The following is a 19,975-nucleotide window of genomic DNA, read 5'->3' on the forward strand; positions in this document are numbered from 1 at the left end:
CAAGGCAAGTGAAACTCAGCTTGTTACTTCTCAGTGGAGGGAGACCTCAATTCCATTACACTTTCAACACAAACCCCATAAAAGTCAGTAAAATAATAACCTGCTGGAACCTTATTTTTATTAGTCTGATTGTCAGTACTTTGCTTACTAATACAAACACCAACACTAACTCTTTCCCAGCTGTTCCTCTTCCAGCAGTGCATCCATTTAGCAATTTATGAGCCTTCCTGTGTCTGCTCCTGTTGTTCACCACATCGATTTTCTGAAGCAAAAACATCTCCTTGTTTCCATTAATTGGTCATTACGACAGGCTGATAGCTCATCATTTGTTATAATTTTGTCAATTAACAAAAAATCAGCCTGGGAGGTGAACTCTGCTGATGGGACACCACATCCCCTGCATTTGCTGTTACCTAAAACCTTCTTTGGGGAACACTGGATAAAGCCTCTTGTTAAATGCTTTGAATGGAACCTTCAGAGCTTAATGTAGCTGGTTAATTCTACTGGGAGCTAAGAAAAAGCTGAAAGGATGACTAACAATATTTTGGATATCTCCAGTTCCTGAATTCCACCATGACAACCCACCCTTAAGGACCTGCCCTGGCACCTCCACCTTCCAAACTGGCCCTCCATCTAAACCACAGAAAATCTTACAGATCCCAGCTATAAAAAAGGGCCAGAGCCTCAAAATTACACAGACCTATTAAGGGAGATGAATTTTCACAACTGTTCAGTGAAAGTAAATACAGAATATGTGTCACTATCAATTTAGGCAAAGTTCTTTTTTTTTTCCCTCCTAAAGATGCACCTTTCCTCCAGGAATATAAATGTTTCACTTAAATTTTAATATCCATCAGCTCCTACCATCTTCATGTTGGAAAAAAAAAAGGCTTTAAGAAACCTGCTGAGCTCAGAAATGAAAGCTCAAACAAACGGAATAAATATAAGCATATTTTTAGAAATAATTCTGGTGTTAGAAAAATTACTTCCATGCCCACTTGGGTGTGATAAATGCTAAGAGGAAAACCTCTTCTGCTTCCCTCCACCATACAGAAAAGAATGAAAGAAATCCGTGTTGTTCAGCTGCAGATTTAACACACAATATCTTGGTAACACTTGCATTAGCAAGATTGAAACAGAAAGAAGAGCAGAAGCTTCTCTGGTCTCCTGGGAAGCAGCACAACCTACTTCAAAAGGACAACATGTATATACTGAGGAAGTAAGGAAATAGGATTTCAACACATATTTCTGCTCCTAAAATGGGAATAATTTTAATTCAGGACATCAGTGATCTCAGGCAAGATGCAAAAATTAGAGAATTGACAGAAATCTAAGCAATTTTTTTAATAGCTGAATATAAAAAGGGTCTTCAATATAAAAAAAAATTGTGATGACTCAAGTAGCTAAAAATCAACTGACATAACAGTGATGGGAATTAATAGAGAATTATTACACTATTAATAGGATTTGCATGATGCCCCAGTGCAAGGTCTTTATAAAAGATCCAAGTTTTTTGTTGTTATTTGGGCTGGTTTCTCAAAGCTCAGCTCCATTTCAAACCTGCTGCTGAATTTGAAATTTGAATTTGATCTCCTTGAACTAAGAAGTGCTCTATGCCCAGTGCAACATTCAGCCAAGTGTTGCTTTGGGTTTGGTTTGAGAAGAGCCCACAGCCCACTGACCCCTGGGGTTCCACCTCTTCAGCAGCCTCTGCAGGGAACACAAACCTCCTGTCCTCCTGAGGCAGACAGCTGGGATTGCAGCTATCCCAAATTTATTTATTCAAGTGAAGTTCAGAACCAGAAGGGAGGCAGCAGCAACCTGTAGGGTTGTGTTTGAGTATTTCTACCAGTTCTCTTACACTCTGACAAAGACTCCCAAGCTTGGTTCTCCCAGAAGGGTCTCAATTAGGTCACTTTGCCATTCCAAATGTACTGATAACTTACTGATAACAACATACCTGCCAGACTTCCCCAATACAAGAGTAGATCCATATGGGGCCTCTCATTTCTCCTCTGTTTCTCTTCCCTGTGCTAGCATGTTTCTAAATTTTAACTGGTTCCCCTGTTTCAGAATATTTGGGTGCTTGTAACCAACCCCCTTTCACTCTAAGGTCTGTCAAACAAAGGTTTCTCCAGTGCTGAACACAAGAACCAAAGAGCAGAGCTCAGGTTTGTTCCTCTGGCTGGAACCACTGGCAGTGACCTGTCCCCTCTCTGCTGCAAAGTTCACTTTAAGACATTTTTGGACTTGAACTACCAACCAGTTCTCCTTTCCCATTTGAACAATTACCTGTCTCAGCAAGATCCTGCTAATAAAAAGCTGAAAGGATGACTAACAATATTTTGGATATCTCTGGTTCCTGAAAGTGCCTTTGGATAAAACTTGCCCTTAATCCTTCTCTGTAGCACAACCACATATTAGCAACCTGAAGTTACATAACACCCTGTATTTCCATTCTTTGCACATCTCGGATCTGCAACTCCAGCTCACATTAAACAGCCTTTGATGGTTAATGATACCAACTCCTGTGGAGTGAACACTTGCATTTTAAGCTCAGGACCTGCAGCAGGGTTTGATGTTGCCATTGAAGCAGAGCCTTCCCAGCACCCTCCTGGCCCCGAGCTCTCACCCTGTGCTGCTGCAGCTCAGCCTGGGGAGGTGGAACACAAATAGGTGTGTCCAGAGGAGGAGGCAGCTCCGGGGAAAGGGAGAGCTAAAGCCCAATCATCCCTTCCAATCTCTAAGGATGGATTTGGCCAGGCAGACTGAAGCACATGAAACCTGCTGTCCCAGTTCAGCAGGTGGGACCATCTAATGGCAAAACAAGGACTGTCACTTGGCTTAAGCTTCCTTGGAGCTAATTCTGAAAGCATGAAGTCACTCCATGAGTTTCCAGCAAGGGGCTGTGTTGCTGATGGTCCAGAAACTCAACCACCAAGTACACCCAGTGAGCAGTTTGATTACCCAGTTTTCCCAGTTCAGCAGGTGGGACCAGTTTATCACTGTGTGGGGGTGACCAAAGCTGTGGATTCTACACCCTCCATTCATTGCCCAGGAACTGGGAACATTGGACCATTGGCAGCAGCTGCCCAGGGCACACCTGACCCCTCAGGCTGGGAGCTGGCTGGGAAAGAAGCCTGGCAGAGGAGCTGGGAGAATTCCCCTCTGGGGAGTCCTTGGCACCTCCACACCCACCTGAGGGCTCAGCTCTGCTCATGGGCCAGCAACGATTCCAAAATCCCCCCTGACTCCCAGAGTCAGATCCCCCAGTGTGGAACTCCCTGCCCTGTGGGAGGCACTGGGGGCTCCCACCTGCACCTGAGGGGAGAGAATCTTGGGCTTTGGGGACTTGGGGAACCACTCATGGGATGCAGAGGAGGAGCAGACCCTCGACAGGAGGAGCCCACCACTCTCCACCAGACTGTGCCATCATCTGCACCAACAGGTTTGTCCCTTCCTTTTCCTTTGGACTCGAGGGAACCACGTGGGGCTCAGCACAGGGGCCACCAAACCCCACTGTGTTTGTGCCCCAGGGGGCTGGGTTACACTGCTGGGGTTTGGGGGTTAAACCCAATTTCTCTTTGTGCCATTGCATTGATTGTAATATTTTTATTAAATTGTAACTCTGACTTCTAATCTCTTTTGTGTTGGGTTTGTTTCTCCTGCTGGTTCACCTTTAAACCAGCACATCTGCTCTCAGGGGATCCACACAGAGCTTGTGGTTGCTGCTTTTCATGCTCTCCTGCAAGTCTTGGTACCTGACTGCCCACAGGAGGGACTCACTGCAGACAGCAAAGTGAATTAACCTCCTGCAGTGCCAAAAATACAATATGAATGTTTCAGGACCCTGTCCCCCAGCAGTGACCACAGCAAGCCTGAGGACACCTGTACCCAGAGTGACAAATGTGACACCCAGCAAAGCACACACACCTGAACCACACCCTTCCAGTTCCACTATGGGAGGTTCTACACAAATGGGAAGGAACAGATACCTTCCCATTTGGAATATGGATAAGAATATTCCACAGCAACAGAAATCTACAGCCACATCCGTGCCACTGGAAAGAGTTTTTCCTCCCAATTATCTTAAAGGAAGATGTGAACATGCTAATTACTGTGGCAATGCCTTGAATAAAGTGTTTTTACATGTATTAGAAACCTCTCTACAGCATTAGAAGCCTGCCTGGTTTTGCAGAATTGACTGATTGCCATATTACTGTTAACTGCACAGTTATTTTATTAAAAATAAAAGTGTAATCTCTAAAAGGTAGCAAGTAGAGGGCTTAATAACAGCTGATGGAAGTCAGGCAGAACAGCTACATATGATATAAAAATAAAGTATGTTTTACATTTAAATTACCTTAAAGGTATTAAAAATTTCAAATGCTTTAATTTTAATATAGCTTAATTATTCCCTATATGTTCTTGTTTTATGTCTATAACTTTTCCCCTCAGTAATGTCCAGCAGTTCTAAGTCTCTCTGCTTAAAACAAAACACACTGGAAAAATATGAAAGAGAAATGCAAATCCAAAGCAACGTGTTTATGGAGAAAACACAGCACTGGAAACAGTAACGTAGAAATATTTACTTTTCTCGAGAAATATCACATAGAAATGTCAGCAGTACACAAAAACTTCAACTGCTTACATTTACACTGAAATGAGGTTGCAAAATCAGACACTGCCTGAGACAGACTAAACCCAAATTTTTCTGTGCTGGTCTGGTCAAGGTATGCTGAGAAATGGTTACAACAGGTAAGAACTTCCACCACAGGGCACAATATTGCTTTGCCACTGCTATTTAGCTAATTCTTACAAAGTTTAAATACATAACCCACTGCAAAATCTTTCTGTGGAACACCACAGGACCGCAGTGCCCAGTTTGCAGGAGGATCTCAAGTCTTTCATATAAATTAAACCACGTAAATCCACTGCCCAGTAGTGGTGTAATTGCAGCTTGATAAGGGCTAAGCAGAGACAGATCCCTACAATCTCCTGAGGATTGGGAAGCACTGCCTGGACAGCAGAGCCTCTGCCAACTCAGCCAGGACCAAAGAAAAGCTGCCCTCCTCCTCCCAGCCCCCACCACCTCCAGCATGCCAAGCTGTAACCTGACAGAGGGCAATTTTAAGGGGAAAAATGTATGCTGGCTTTGGTACACTGGGACACAGGACAAACTGGGGAGTGCTCCCTTACACTGGGACACAGGAGAAACTGGGGAGTGCTCCCTTACACTGGGACACAGGACAAACTGGGGAGTGCTCCCTTACACTGGGACACAGGACAAACTGGGGAGTGCTCCCTTACACTGGGACACAGGACAAACTGGGGAGTGCTCCCTTACACTGGGACACAGGACAACAAACTGGGGAGTGCTCCCTTACACTGGGACACAGGACAAACTGGGGAGTGCTCCCTTACACTGGGACACAGGACAAACTCGGGAGTGCTCCTTTACAGGACGAACTGGTGAGTGCTCCCTTACACTGGGACACAGGAGAAACTGGGGAGTGCTCCTTTACAGGACAAACTGGGGAGTGCTCCCTTACACTGGGACACAGGACAAACTGGGGAGTGCTCCCTTACACTGGGACACAGGACAAACTGGGGAGTGCTCCCTTACACTGGGACACAGGACAACAAACTGGGGAGTGCTCCCTTACACTGGGACACAGGAGAAACTGGGGAGTGCTCCCTTACACTGGGACACAGGAGAAACTGGGGAGTGCTCCCTTACACTGGGACACAGGACAAACTGGGGAGTGCTCCCTTACACTGGGACACAGGACAAACTGGGGAGTGCTCCCTTACACTGGGACACAGGACAACAAACTGGGGAGTGCTCCCTTACACTGGGACACAGGACAAACTGGGGAGTGCTCCCTTACACTGGGACACAGGACAAACTCGGGAGTGCTCCTTTACAGGACGAACTGGTGAGTGCTCCCTTACACTGGGACACAGGAGAAACTGGGGAGTGCTCCCTTACACTGGGACACAGGACAAACTGGTGAGTGCTCCCTTACACTGGGACACAGGAGAAACTGGGGAGTGCTCCCTTACACTGGGACACAGGACAAACTGGGGAGTGCTCCCTTACACTGGGACACAGGACAAACTGGGGAGTGCTCCCTTACACTGGGACACAGGACAAACTGGGGAGTGCTCCCTTACACTGGGACACAGGACAAACTGGGGAGTGCTCCTTTACAGGACAAACTGGGGAGTGCTCCCTTACACTGGGACACAGGAGAAACTGGGGAGTGCTCCCTTACACTGGGACACAGGACAAACTGGGGAGCGCTCCCTTACACTGGAACACAGGACAAACTGGTCAGTGCTCCCTTACACTGGAACACAGGACAACAAACTGGGGAGTGCTCCTTTACAGGACAAACTGGGGAGTGCTCCTTTACAAGACAAACTGGTGAGTGCTCCTTTACACTGGAACACAGGACAACAAACTGGGGAGTGCTCCCTTACACTGGGACAGAGGAGAAACTGGGGAGTGCTCCCTTACACTGGGACACAGGACAAACTGGGGAGTGCTCCCTTACACTGGGACACAGGACAATAAACTGGGGAGTGCTCCCTTACACTGGGACACAGGACAACAAACTGGGGAGTGCTCCCTTACACTGGGACACAGGACAACAAACTGGGGAGTGCTCCCTTACACTGGGACACAGGACAAACTGGGGAGTGTTCCCTTACACCGGGACACAGGACAAACTGGGGAGTGCTCCCTTACAGGACAAACTGGGAAGTGCTCCCTTACACTGGGACACAGGACAAACTGGTGAGTGCTCCCTTACACTGGGACACAGGACAACAAAGTGGTGAGTGCTCCCTTACACTGGGACACAGGACAACAAAGTGGTGAGTGCTCCCTTACACTGGAACACAGGACAACAAACTGGGGAGTGCTCCTTTACAGGACAAACTGGGGAGTGCTCCTACAGGACAAACTGGTGAATGCTCCTTTACACTGGAACACAGGACAACAAACTGGGGAGTGCTCCCTGCTGCTGGCATGGCTGCAGCCACAGCAGGAGTTCAGGCTGCAGGAGCAGGGACAGTGGGAGTTTTTCTGTTCCTGAGCCAACAAAACACAGAGGATCCCAGGGACACATGCACAGAGCCAGGGACACCTCGAGCAGGGGCTGCAGAAAATAAAAGCCATCAGGGCAGAGCTGCTGCCTCCCTGTCCAACACAGACAGAGGGGAATGCCAGACTTGGGTGCATCCCTTCCTCCTGGAGGGAATGACACCTCAGGTCAGACTCTGAAGCCCCTTCTGTGACACTGCAATGTGTGGTGCTGCTAACTCAGCCCAGAGAGCAGCACATAATGGGTCAGCTCTCCTGCACCTCCTGCCTTTTTGTGGCTTCGTGATTGGAAACTCAATCCCTCTCAGCCTAAAGCTCCAGCAGTGCAGCCCAGGAGCACTTCCATGATTTCCCAACCCTGATGGTCATCCCAGGAGGCCCCAAGGGGCAGCACTGCTGATGGAGCAAGAGGCAATCCTGCTGCTTATTCCTATGCAGGGAAATGAGAGAAATGAATGAGAAAGCTGCAGAAATAGGAACAGAGTCCAGGAAACACACAGTGCTCACTGTGACATCACACCATTACCCTGTCCCCTCTCACACACTGCAGTAACATGGCATGTCTTAACTAAGTTATTGCCCAAACACAGTAAGATACTCTTTTTCTTTTAAGCAAGTGTCATGTCTGCAGTAATTTCATTACAGCTTTAGACTTTTTGCATGACAAACACCACAGAGGTAGAAGAGCAGTTATCTTATAAAGTGTCTTGGAACATTATGACACTCAAATTAGAGTAAGTCAGTGCAAACAAAATGCTGCTGTAGCTAAAATATATGCTACTCCTAAGGGAGAAGGGACTGATAGACAAGACAGGAATTCAAGAGACAGAGTAACATGAATCCCAAACCTCATGGGTATCTCCACAAAGCCATTGACTACTTTGTAAAGTAATTTCTCTTACAAACAAAAAACATCTCTAATATGATGCTTAGTGCTTTCCCCAACAGCCCCAAACCTGTCCCAGGACTGCCTACCAGCAAGTAAACATAATCCTCTGGTCACTGACAAGGTTTTGGAGAAGGAACTGCACAGATGCCCAGCAAGTTAACTTCAAATTATAACAACAAAAGATATCTCAGTAGAAAGTACCAATCCCAAGCTCTTCTCCTTGATTTAAGGCAGCAGGGAAAACAATATAAACCTTTTCAAGGGAAGCTTGGAACTTGTCTCACCTTTAAGTGATAAAATATGTTTGCTTCATAAAGCCTCCTCACAGCATCCCACTGTTAGTTCACAACTCTTTTTCTTCCCTTTTTTTTTTTCTCTCCAAATATTTGCACTGTTCCTGGACCACAAAAACAAGCTTTCATTTTAAACTGCTTAACACACTGTGGGAAAGGGCTTCTAATTTCACAGGACTGAGATAAGACAAATCATAGAATCATAGAACACATTAGCACAACATCTATGGTGAAAGCATTTGGTCAGAGCTCACTGGACTCAATAGGGTGCTGAAGCAAATCTGAGAGGCAACTGTTTGAGAGCCCACCATGCACTGAAACACATTTTACATTCCATTCCATTCCACAGTACAGACAAGATCACAGAATAAGAATATATTAATTGCCCAGAGGCCAAAAGGCAGTAAATTCCCCTCCCCTCAGCAGACACTGGAGCTTCCCCCACTACTCCAGTCCTTTTCCAAATGTTGGTTTGTTTTTTTTTTTCCAGGCCATTCTCCAAATCAGTCATCTTTCCTTTGTGCCCTTTCATTACACTTCTTCCTTAAGTTCCACATCTTTCTTTTACTGTTCATTACCCAAAACTACCCTGTGCTCCCCCTTTGGCTTCATTTACTTCCTTTCTGGGTTTGTTTTTACATTCTCTATTGCTGCCTTTCCAGAGCCAAGTTTGCTTCCAGTGTGCTCTGTGCTGTGTGCAGGGAAAAGCAATGCAACCAAATATTTTCAGTGTATTGGCACCAGTCCCCACCTCGCCACTTGGGATCATTTGCTCTCAAATCCCCAAAGACATTCTGCTTTGAACCTCTGCTGTGGCACAGAAAAGAAAGGAGACGTGGAAGAAATTCAGAGGAGAATTGAGGAGATCTGTGGCAATTCCTACAGTCTCGAAACTGGGCTGGAAACAACAGGAAGGTGGATTTGGGAATGTCAGAAAGGCAACACTGAGGCCAAATAGAGGTTGCTAAAAGAAAGCTGTAAATTCAGCTGATCTGCTGCTCCTGCTTTGGCCACATCTTTGTCCTTACCCCTCAAAGGTGGATGCAGGAGTTTCTCTGCAGAGCTGAAACCAAAGACTGGAGTGCCTGAGTGCTCTGGGGAAAGTTGTGGACTAGCTGGAATTTTGGAAGGATTTTGCTTCCCTTTGGGAAAAAAAAACTCTTCCCTTGTTCTTTTGCACAGCCTTAGATACTGCACTACCTGTCACAGCAGAGCATCCCTGAGGCACTGCTGGCCCAGCCTGGGGATTTCACAGGGGTGCTATGATAAAAAAATTAGCAACTGCAACTTCTCGTGAACTAGAACTGTAAATCTCTAAAAAGATGCCAAGTGGGAGACTTTAATTTACCTGGAAAACAAAAAAACCAAAAAACAACAACAACAAAACAAAAAAAAACCAACAAAACAAAAAACCAAACCAAAACAAAAAACCAAACCAAACCAAACCAAAAAAAAAAAAAAACCAAACCAAAACAAAAAAAAAAAACAAAAACAAAACAAAAACCAAACCAAAACAAAAACCAAAACAAACAACCAAACCAAACCAAAAACAAAACAAAAACCAAACCAAAACAAAAACCAAAACAAACAAACAAAAAACCAAAACCAGAAAACCAAAAACCCAAATAAACAAACAAAAAAAAACCACAAAAAACCAACCAAACAAAAACACACAAAAAAGGAAAATAATTCAGTTATGGTCAAAGCCTGTCAGAGGTTTTCCAAAATCTGGCAAGAGAGATGCCAATAAGGCAGGGCACCTCAACAGTTCAGCTTTCTAGATTTTCTGCAGGTAAGTTCCTACAATTTGTTCACCTTTCCCTTCCTTCTTTGCATCAGGAAACAAAAAGACTTTTTGATTGATATATAGAGAGAGAAAGAGGCAAGATTTCAGTAACCCTTCAGTAATCTCAGCAAGCACATTCCACGTAAGCACCAGGGAAGTGCAGCTCAGGTTCTGTACCTGAGGAAATGGTTGCTCATCTCCCAAAGCTGTTCTGAAGCAGGGATGGAAATCTTCAGCCACAGGATGACCCCACAAGCACAGCTAGAGCAGGGGGACAATGTATCTTCCAAAGTAGTTACAACTCTCACCCAGCCTTACCTACCCTGCAAACTACAGTTAATTCATCTTTATTTCCAAGGACACTTTAATTGGTGCTAGAATTTCTTCCCAGTTCTCCCTTGATTTTTACTACACACAGAGCCCAGTTACACTTTCACTGACATCCCCAGCATCATCCACAACTCTGGGCATTAAACACACACATAACCTGTCATGGGACCACGTGTGGTGCCAGCAGAGCAGAACACCTGTACCAGCCAGGGGTAGCTCTCAGTGCTGCCAACATAGGACTGACCTGGCCTGATCTCCTGCAGATTTGCATTCATGCAAATCACATCACTTCTTCAAAACACAGAAAATGAGACACCATCACGAACGTTGAGAGTGTTGAGTAGGGATGAAATCTCTTTTTTAGAGCCTCCCCAGTGCAGAGCCTGGCTGGCCATCACTGGCAGGCTGCTGGGAGCCTGGACAGCAGCACCACCACAGATCCCTTCAGCCACTCAACCAAAAGCATCAGGGGTGGAAAGAGTTGCTTTGGGGCTTTGGCTGCCTGACTGCTCCACGTGTTATCTCAGGAGCACTCTGACACCACAGAGGGCACTCCCAGCTCAGACCAGACTACATTTAGGATCATTAAAAAGGCCTCTCTAACAACCCAGGCAGTAAAGGACCCTTTCCCACTTCAGTAATGACAACACAAATGACTAACACAACTTCTCTTGAAGATTACACAAATGAAGCGTGACACAGAGAGAGGGGTTTGATATGCCCTAGTTTCCTCTGAGATTGGTTTTATTTTATTTTATTTTTTAATATACACCGGATTTAGAAGATGCTTCGTGCTGACAGTACTTTTACTTCAAGTAAAGTATTAACAAAAGCTCTATTTTAGCCTGTCTTACCAAATTTCAAGACTTCTTTCAAAGAAATAGTTTAAACCTTACCTGTCTGCCCTTAGTTAAAAGATGGAGTGCAGCAGAGCCCTCTAACTGATTTACATTTTGTACAGACTTTGCCAAAGTCATCTATCAGTTCATAAAAAGGCCTTTTTTCCTACCTCTACCTTTGAAGAGAAACTATGAGGGGAAATCCTACTTTAAAGTACTCTCATAATTCCATGACAGGAATAAAATAAACCCTATAATCAGTATTTCACAAGTCTTGGCCTTGGTTTTATCCTTGACTGTATCTAACAGACCTTGCTTCAGTGCCAAAACAGTCAAGTCAAGCTCTACTAATACATAATTTAAGTCTTCCCAGTGGTGTCTGCAGTTTTGCATATATTTGTACTTCAGAAGTGTGAGGCATACACTTCTCCACAACTCTGGAAGAACTCCTCTCACAGGTGAGGAGCTGGCAGTGCTGCTGGGTGTGTGACCAACAGCCCCTGTGCCAAAGGCTCTGCCTCCGTTTGGAGTCTGGGCTTTCCTTTTGGAGTCATTCAAATCCAGCTGCAGAGTTCTTGGCCACACATTCACTTCACACAAACCACCTCTTTGGATGAGCATTTCTAAAGGGTTTTATAAAAGTAATTAAAAAAAAAGGAGAGGGGAGGGTCTCTTCCACCTCCTTCCAGGAGTTTTAATTTCCATCATCTCTCTGTGTTAAACACCTTCAATCCATTTGAACAGTTGCAAACTAAAGCACACGGACATATTGTCAATTAATGCTGTCAATACCCCACAGTCTGTATGAAATGAAACATTTCAAAAGAACAGCAGCCCCACAGCTTTTCTCTCCGTGATCGCTCCACCTGCCTCATTAATCTCATGCACCCAAGTGAAGTAAATACACAGTACAACCACAAACTAAAAATCAACAGAGCCTTGGAAATGGTTTAATTTGATTCTACAAGGGAGGTTATCATAATCCAAGCCTGCCTTCTCAGATTCTGCTGGCAGTTGCTCTGAGCTCAGTTTCAGCTGCTAACTTTGTTCTCCATCTCTCCTGCTGTTACAGTGCAGCCCCAACCAGCACAGCAATTCCTCAGGAGTCCCCAGCTCCATAGCGTGTTCCTTCAGAAGCGCACGGAAATTGTTAGATTCAATTACAAATGAAAGACTCTGCAGTTGGTCATTAGTACTGGAACATTTATGTACATTCAGTTGATCATGAAGTTTGACTTTGGCCCCTTTGCAGATGTTCTGTTAATATTCTGTTTTGCAAGACAATACTGGGAAGTGCAACTGAAGACAACTGGAGAAGAGCCCTGTCTTTTCCCCACAGTCACCAAAATCCTCACAAGACAAGACTGTGACACCCATCCCCATATCCCCTACTTGGCTTAGGGTCAACAGATGCCCCAGAACCATTTGTAAACCCTCTGTGAATATGAGCACATCTCACAGGCTGCAGCTCCATATTTAAGGAACGCAACAGCAAAGAAATTCGCTTTACAAAGCGAGACCTGAAACATCCCAGGCATCCCCTCTGGTTTATAAGATTTCACATACCAGCATGGAACCAAACAATTAATGCATCCAGAAATACCTGAAGAAAACATTGATCATACTGCAACTGGTGATCACAATAGGGTAAGCAGCAGGATCTTCGATTATCTCACTGCTGGGGGTATCATTTTCAGGAAGGTATTTCAAACCAATTTCTTGACCATACACTGCCACTGAAAATATCTAGTAATTTTCTACAAGAATAGAGCTGTTTGACCCAATTCCAATGCAGATAATTATATTATCTGTATCCGAAATCCCTCTGAGTGTTTCAATCAGGTATGGTATTCTTCACTTTCTGTTCTGATCTGCTTAGCATGGCTGAGCACCATTAAACAGCTGTCAGATTCCACACAAGAAGTGGCTGGATTTCAGTAATAGGCAAAATGGTTCCTGATAGTGTTTAAAACACCTGGGGATCCTTCCAAATGAACAGTGCAATGAGGCTAAACTATAAGATTAAACTGCTGTAAAATAAGCCCCACTATTTCTTCACAAAAATACACACCCTGATACACTCAGTCTCTGAAGAGCTCAGTTGTTGCCGAGAATGGAACAGACCCAGATGAGATGAGACTCCAGATAACGGCATGAAGAATAATTCACAACCTTTGCATTCAAGAAATTAGACAATTAACTCCTCGTGACATACAGCCCAAGCTGTTCTCGTGTTTCTATCAGCGCAGACCATCTACAACAGATATGCTGAAGTGCTAAACTGTGAGTCAGAGAACAGAGCTCCCTGTGTTAGTTCAGCCATCACAAAATAAAACACCAGTCTCTTCTTCATTTTCAGTTCAGGGAGGCTTTACAGACAACATTTAAAGAAGCAAGTGAACTAATTCCTCTTGAACACAGCTTGTTAGAAGTGAGAAGCTCTCTAATCATCAGAACAGCAAAGCTGTGGAAGAGCCTCCTCTCAGAACACTGGGACCAAAAAACACCTAACAACCCTAAAAATGAAGTTCCATCCCTTTCTGACACCAAATGTGCGACATGGTGACAGGAGTGGGCTGAGACTCTGCAGAGCCCTCCTGCACAGAGCTGTAAGAACCTGTGCAGGTGAAGGTGCAGGAACTGTCTGCCAGCTGTGAGCACAGAGAGAAGCAACTGCTTCCAAACTGCCCCTCCAGAAGGGATCACCAGGCCTACAAAGACAACCTCAGCAATAGGTGAAACACAAGAGACTGGGAACAAACAACCAGAGGAGGAGAAAACAAAGCAGCAGAAATCTGCATATGAAGTGTGGATGCTTCCACACATTCCAAAGTTTCTCCAACATTTTACCTATGGGAAGTTCCTCTTCTCCCAAAGCCACAGAGAATTACAGAAGCTCCCCAGCAAGCTCAGGTCCAGGTGTAACAGAGGAGGAAACTAAGCTGCACTTGAGGAGTGACTCTTCTTCCCACTCCAACATCCCACCCAAGGGAACTGGCACATCAGGAACCCATTGCTACAGGCCTGGGATGGACAGCCAAGCTGGTGACACCTGCCCTGCAGGATGGAAGTGGAGGGCCCTGAGTCCAGTGTATTGTTGCACTTGGACAGCTCCCTGTCAACTCCCTGGGCCCAGCATTCCCTTTGCCCTTTCCAGCTTTCCCTTTTCCCTGCCCAGCTTTCCCTTTTCCCTGCCCAGCTTTCCCTTTTCCATGCCCAGCTTTCCCCCAGCCCCAGCTCCTGCTGCCCACCAGAGCCCTCCTGCTCCCCCCCTTTGGAAGCACAGAGTCTGAGCACAGTCCTGCAGCTCCACAGCACCCACACCTGCCAATGCATTTTGGCATTCCCATCATTTTAATTTTTTTTTTCATTTTTTAACACCTGTTCCTACATTTGGTGTCACTGAAAACACGTTCCTAAAAATATTTCAGTAAAGAATGGCTCACCTGTTCATGAATTAATTTCAAGAGGGATACAGGTATCACAGTAATTTAAAACCAGGTTGGGTTTTTTACCTTTCCCTTTTTTACTGGGATAGGTCTCAGATTAAATCCCCTGAAATCAACTGAGTCACTTCAGATTTTCCCCAGCACACATTTTTGTAGCTTAGAAAACAAATACCAGAAGGAAAAAAAAAACCCAGACAACCTCCCAAAGCTGAAATTGCCCTTTCTGTTCAAATGCAGTGCTATACTCACAACTGAAATTGTCACACAGCCCGTTAATCTCCATTACAAAACATGTTCTTTATTTAGTAAAATTACAGCATTTGGTTGAATGATAACAGTATTTACATACTGGTTTATGAGCTCCTGAGATGTTTCTCAAGCAAATAAAATAAGAGAATAGGTTATGGTTTATTGAAATAAGAGAACTGCATTGTTCCTAGGAGAAAAACATACTGCTGCTATTATTGCTCCTATGCCACAAACATTTAAAACAATGCTGTACTTTAAAGGATTCAATGCACATATCAGCTACCAAAATAGGACTAAATCAGTGGTGCATGCAGAACAGCCCTCAGTGATGACAAAGGCAACCCAAAGGATCCAGAGAAAACATCCAAATTTATAAAATTCAGAGAGCCCTCCCGCAAACAACACATGGAATTTTGTACTGTGGAAATTTTGCTCTGTGGAATAGTTTAAATCCAGAAACTGAGAAAAATCTAGGGGGAAAAAACGATTTTTTAAAGAAAAGAACACCCCAAATCTATTGTTGTCGCTATTAACGACGCCACATCTCTACTTGTGGAGCATTACCCAAATTAAAGCAAAGCACAAAAAGCAACAGCCCTCAATCTACCAGTAAAGAAAGGAACAGGATAAATAAATGACATGGTAAAAAATTCCAAAAGGTTCTGGAAAATAGGATATACTCCCAGTATCTCAACAGCAAAAAAAGAACAACTACCTACATAGCTGCAGCTTTCTATTATTAAATATTAAGCATCATAAAAACATCTGCACACAGCGTCATCCAGTGATGTAAGAGCTGTCTTGAATTCTTTTTTTTTCCAGCAAGACATTCTCTCTTGACCGACTTACCTCTGAGACCAAGAGCTCAGTTCCAAAGAAACCAAGCATTTTTATCAGGTTTAAAAGCTTCTTATGTACTTTCCCTGTTTAATAAGACAGTAGTTCTCTATTAAAATATAGTTTATTGAATTACGACTCCTGCTAAGGGGACTAACAGAACATTAAGCCTTAGACTGACGGCTGGGTAGAACTCCTGGGCTGTCAAAGCCTGCACAGAGAAATGAATGGCAATAACAGTCCCAGTGCAGGGCCAGGGCTGGTGAGAGCAGCATTCCTTCTCCTAACCATGGCAAACCACAAACCCTGCCTGCAGAACACACACAGACACTCAGGCTCAAATTCAACCTGCTGGACAGTGGCTGGGCTTCAGAAAATCCGAACAACTAGGAAGGAAATCGGCACAGAAAACATCCTTTTGGGGAACACCAAGCTTTTTGTCCAGTGCCTGCTTTTTCCATGTATGGTGTCAGTGTTCTAACCATCAGTTTTGATCTCAGGCTGCAGGTGATTTTCTGAGGCATGATCCATCCATGCTCCCCCACATTAAATCAATCAGGTAACAGCTCCCCGTTTGAAAGGTGCTTTTGATAACTCCAGCATTTATGTTTTCAAGTTAAGTGTTCTACACAGCAACCAAAACAGCATAACCTTTACAAAAGAAAACCCAAGTTATATAAGGGTCTGGTGGTGCAAACAACAGGTTTGCACATCAAGCAATAAAGTATTTGAAATTATGGCATTATAATTACTAAAGCTTCACTTAAGTTTTTATTCCATAGCAAACTCTCCCCACTTCTTCATCAAAAGTCCTTCCTTTCCTTTTGTTTTCTTCATTCCCCACGTACACTGGTTATGATAAACCCTGAATTACCAAAGCAGTTTTGCAGCAGGTGCAGCTATAAAAATAAAGGATATGCAACAAATATTTGTAGTGTTTGCCAAGTCAAAAAATCAGGAGTTTTACAGTTAGAGAGGTGTGTGCATGTGTCAGTGTATCTGTGTATCTGCATCACTCCTCCATACAGCTCCTATCAGGGTCCAGACCCACCAGCTTCCAACACATGGCAGAAGCATGACCCAAACAGGAACATTTTTGAACTCAACACACAAACCAGCAGTTCTAAAAATAATTTCACCTACAGCAGTCCCACGTTAAGGTCACATTGTTGCCATAAGATATAAAGGACCATATGAAAAAAATAAAGGCAAGAAACGGCTATTTCAATAGCTTTAAAAACAAAACAGGCCTAAACGTCTATAGGGATCCCATCATCTAATCCATCAAATCCTGATTTGAAGGAGACCAAAATATTAATATTGTCATGTTTTCCTGTGTGGTTCTGTATCTCTAGGTTTGAACTATTAGCAAGGCACAATCAGCTGGTGTGTAGTGTGTAGGTCAATTTACTTCCAATACGCTAATTTATGCAACATTAGCAGAGAATGCCAGCTCCAATTCTCTTACTGTTTGCACTCTAGGAGTAGACTTGTATTTTCTGCCAACTCCATTACATCATCCGAAAAAACCCAAACACTTCTTTTTTTTTTTTTCCCTCTCCCCCCAAACCCTTGCCACTCTGCTTTCCCTTCTGCCTTCCCAAGCCTTTCCAGGCTTCCTTAGGCTCTACAGCCCGCGGAGCGCCGGTGCGGGGGCTCTGGCCATTGTGTGGCAGTGCCAGGGGATGCCTCGCTCCATCTCCATCATCCCTGACCTTCGCCTGCCGCTCGCTCTGTTACATAACGCGGGGCTGCTGCGTGCGGGAGCGGAGCGGGGCGAGCCCGGCCCGCCTGCCCCTGGCCCGGCGGGTCCCGGGGAGAAGAGGAGAGGAGAGCAGGGCCATGTGGGTCAGCGGGTTAGCAGGACCAGAGCCCGAACAATTCGGGACCGCCGACAAAACACCCGGAGCCGCCCGGGCTTTCCCAGCACCCCCCTCTCTGCTCTTCGCATCCGTGCAGAAGCGACAGCCGAGCGTTACATAATTGATGGGATCCCAAAGTTGCCCCCTCCGTGCCCGGGTCCCGGTGCGGGTCCCGGCAGCACCAGCACCATCTGCCCGCGCCGCCGGAGCCCGGGCCGTTGTGTAACACCCGCCAACTACGGCCGCTCCGCGAACATCCAGAAAACTCCCCGACAAATTAAGGAAATTTTCTCCAGTGTTTCTGATTAACCTCGTTACATAAGGCGCTTGCATTCCAAATCCACTCTCGCAAGCTCTAAATATACCCCGCGCAGCCAAACGCTCCCTGCACACCCGCCCGTGGCCACCCGGCCTTCTCCGGCCGAGCCCGCTCCTCCTCGCCGCGGCATCCGCCGATCGGCGCGCTCCCCGCTCGCAAATCGCCTCTAATTAAATGGTTCGGCGTGTGTCATCTCGATGGCTTTTACTGTACGCGGATTCCCTGAGTGGGAAGCTGCCTGGGAAGGGGGGGTGTGGCCAAAAGGGGAAAAATACTGTAAAACACAAGCCAACACATGATCAGCCATATTCCAACCTCCAACCCGGAGCCCGTCGGTCCGAGCGGAGCCCGAGTGCCCGGGCATCGCTGCCCCGGCCACGCCGGCGGGGCTGCCGCTCCCGCCGGGCACGCACTTCTCTCCGCCCGTCCTATCTGTCGCCACAGCCGTGTGTATTGTTATAGAGCGTTATTTAATTCATTTTTACCCATCGCCGAGGGATTTTACCGAGCGAAGCCTCTCTAGCGCGCTCCCCCCCACCTCCTTGTAGGAGCAACGCTTCATAAATTATTTACAAGTAATTAAAGCGGCAGCCTCCTCCCTCTCGCACGTCTCGGCAAACTCCGGCGGGGTTGGCAGGCGGGCCCGTGTCGGAGCAGCCCCGCACGCCCCGCACAGCCCCGCACGGCGCCGCAGCCCGCCCGCCGCAGGGCCGGCTCGGGCAGCACCGCGCAGACCCCAAACTTCCACCGCCCCGAGCACCTCCGGAGCTGCCCCGCACCACCAGGCAGCAAAGGGTTTGACAGCCGGCCACGGCAAAGGGGGGCTCGCCTCTTGGCAGCGTTTCATTCGGGGGGATCGGGGGCAGGCCGGCGGGCAGCGAGTCAGAACCTCCGCGAAGTTGTGCACCTTCAAAGCGGCACCTACGAGCTCAGCCGCTCCGCGATGCAATAATTTTTAAGATACACTTAAATGAATTAAGGGAAAACAGCGCGCGAGAGAGTGAATAAGTCGCCCGCAAACCGCAAATCTCCTGTTTAATCACAGATCCCCCATTCACAACAAGCCACAGCACACCAGTTGAGAAACTGTCAAAAGGAGACAGACGAGGGGGAGAAAAAAGGGGGGGAGGAAGGACACTGCAGCTTTAAAAGTTTGTTCCCTTGAATCCCAATACTCCTGCTGTTGCTTTATATATTTATAAAATTATGTAATTTCAGGGGCACAGTACCCATCCGGATACCACAGGCAATAAATGAGAGCGACAGGAAAACACCAAACAGCGCTCAATATTTTCATTGCATTTGTCCCTCCTCCTGCAGCAATTAAAAGAAGCTATAAAAGTTTGCAAGGTTTTGCAGGGGGGTAGAAGCCCGGCTTGTTTGCGTGCGCGACTCCAACAAGCACGAGCAATAAACCGGGGGATTAAATTGCTGCATTTCCCCCTTGTCTCTTGCCCCCCTCTTCCTATTCCCACCCACCCCCCGATCCCACTCCCCCGGCCCCCTCCCCCTTCGCCAAGTCTCCCTACCTCTGCTGCCGCTGCTGCTGGAGTAGCTCTGCCTGCGGACGGGAGCCGGCGCATCGCCTTTCCGGGCAGGCTCCAGGTTCACCGGGGTGTCCCTGGCGCCGGCGGCCGCCTCGGAGACGCTGCTGCCCGGCTCACTGGCTGCTGGATCGGGGGCTGCCGGAGCGGACTCCATGTTTTTCCCAATGTAGATCGCTTGGAGATGGCGAGCTCCTACACTCCCTCTATCTTCTGTTTCCAGCGCAACTCTATGGTAGGGAAGCAGAAGGGAGAGAGCGAGCGTGATCCAGATGGGATGTGAGCTTGCCTGGCTGTGACCACAAGCAGCGCTAGCGAGAGCTGCACACCCCCCCGCCCCCGCACCCCCCGCGCTCCGCCGCCAGCCCCGCGCCCCGCGCCGGCACCGCCGCCCTCCGGCATCGCCGCCCTCCGGCAGCGCGGCCCCGGGCGCGGGGCGGCTGCGGGACCGAGTCCCGGGCAGCGAG

General features: G+C 46.6%; 1 protein-coding gene across 2 annotated transcripts in view; it reads right to left on the bottom strand.

Moving 5' to 3' along the window:
• RORA (RAR related orphan receptor A) overlaps nt 1-19,725 on the bottom strand; it is a 386,718-nt gene extending 366,993 nt beyond the window's left edge. For both annotated transcript variants that reach the window (XM_071568779.1, XM_071568777.1), the window contains exon 1: nt 19,494-19,725. In XM_071568779.1, the coding sequence (XP_071424880.1) occupies nt 19,494-19,665 (172 nt within the window). In that variant the 5' untranslated portion in view covers nt 19,666-19,725. The remainder of the gene's footprint in view (nt 1-19,493) is intronic.
• Between the last annotated feature and the right edge of the window lie 250 nt (nt 19,726-19,975).

The sequence above is a fragment of the Pithys albifrons genome, chromosome 13, assembly GCF_047495875.1.
Source record: "Pithys albifrons albifrons isolate INPA30051 chromosome 13, PitAlb_v1, whole genome shotgun sequence".
Lineage (NCBI taxonomy): Eukaryota > Metazoa > Chordata > Aves > Passeriformes > Thamnophilidae > Pithys > Pithys albifrons.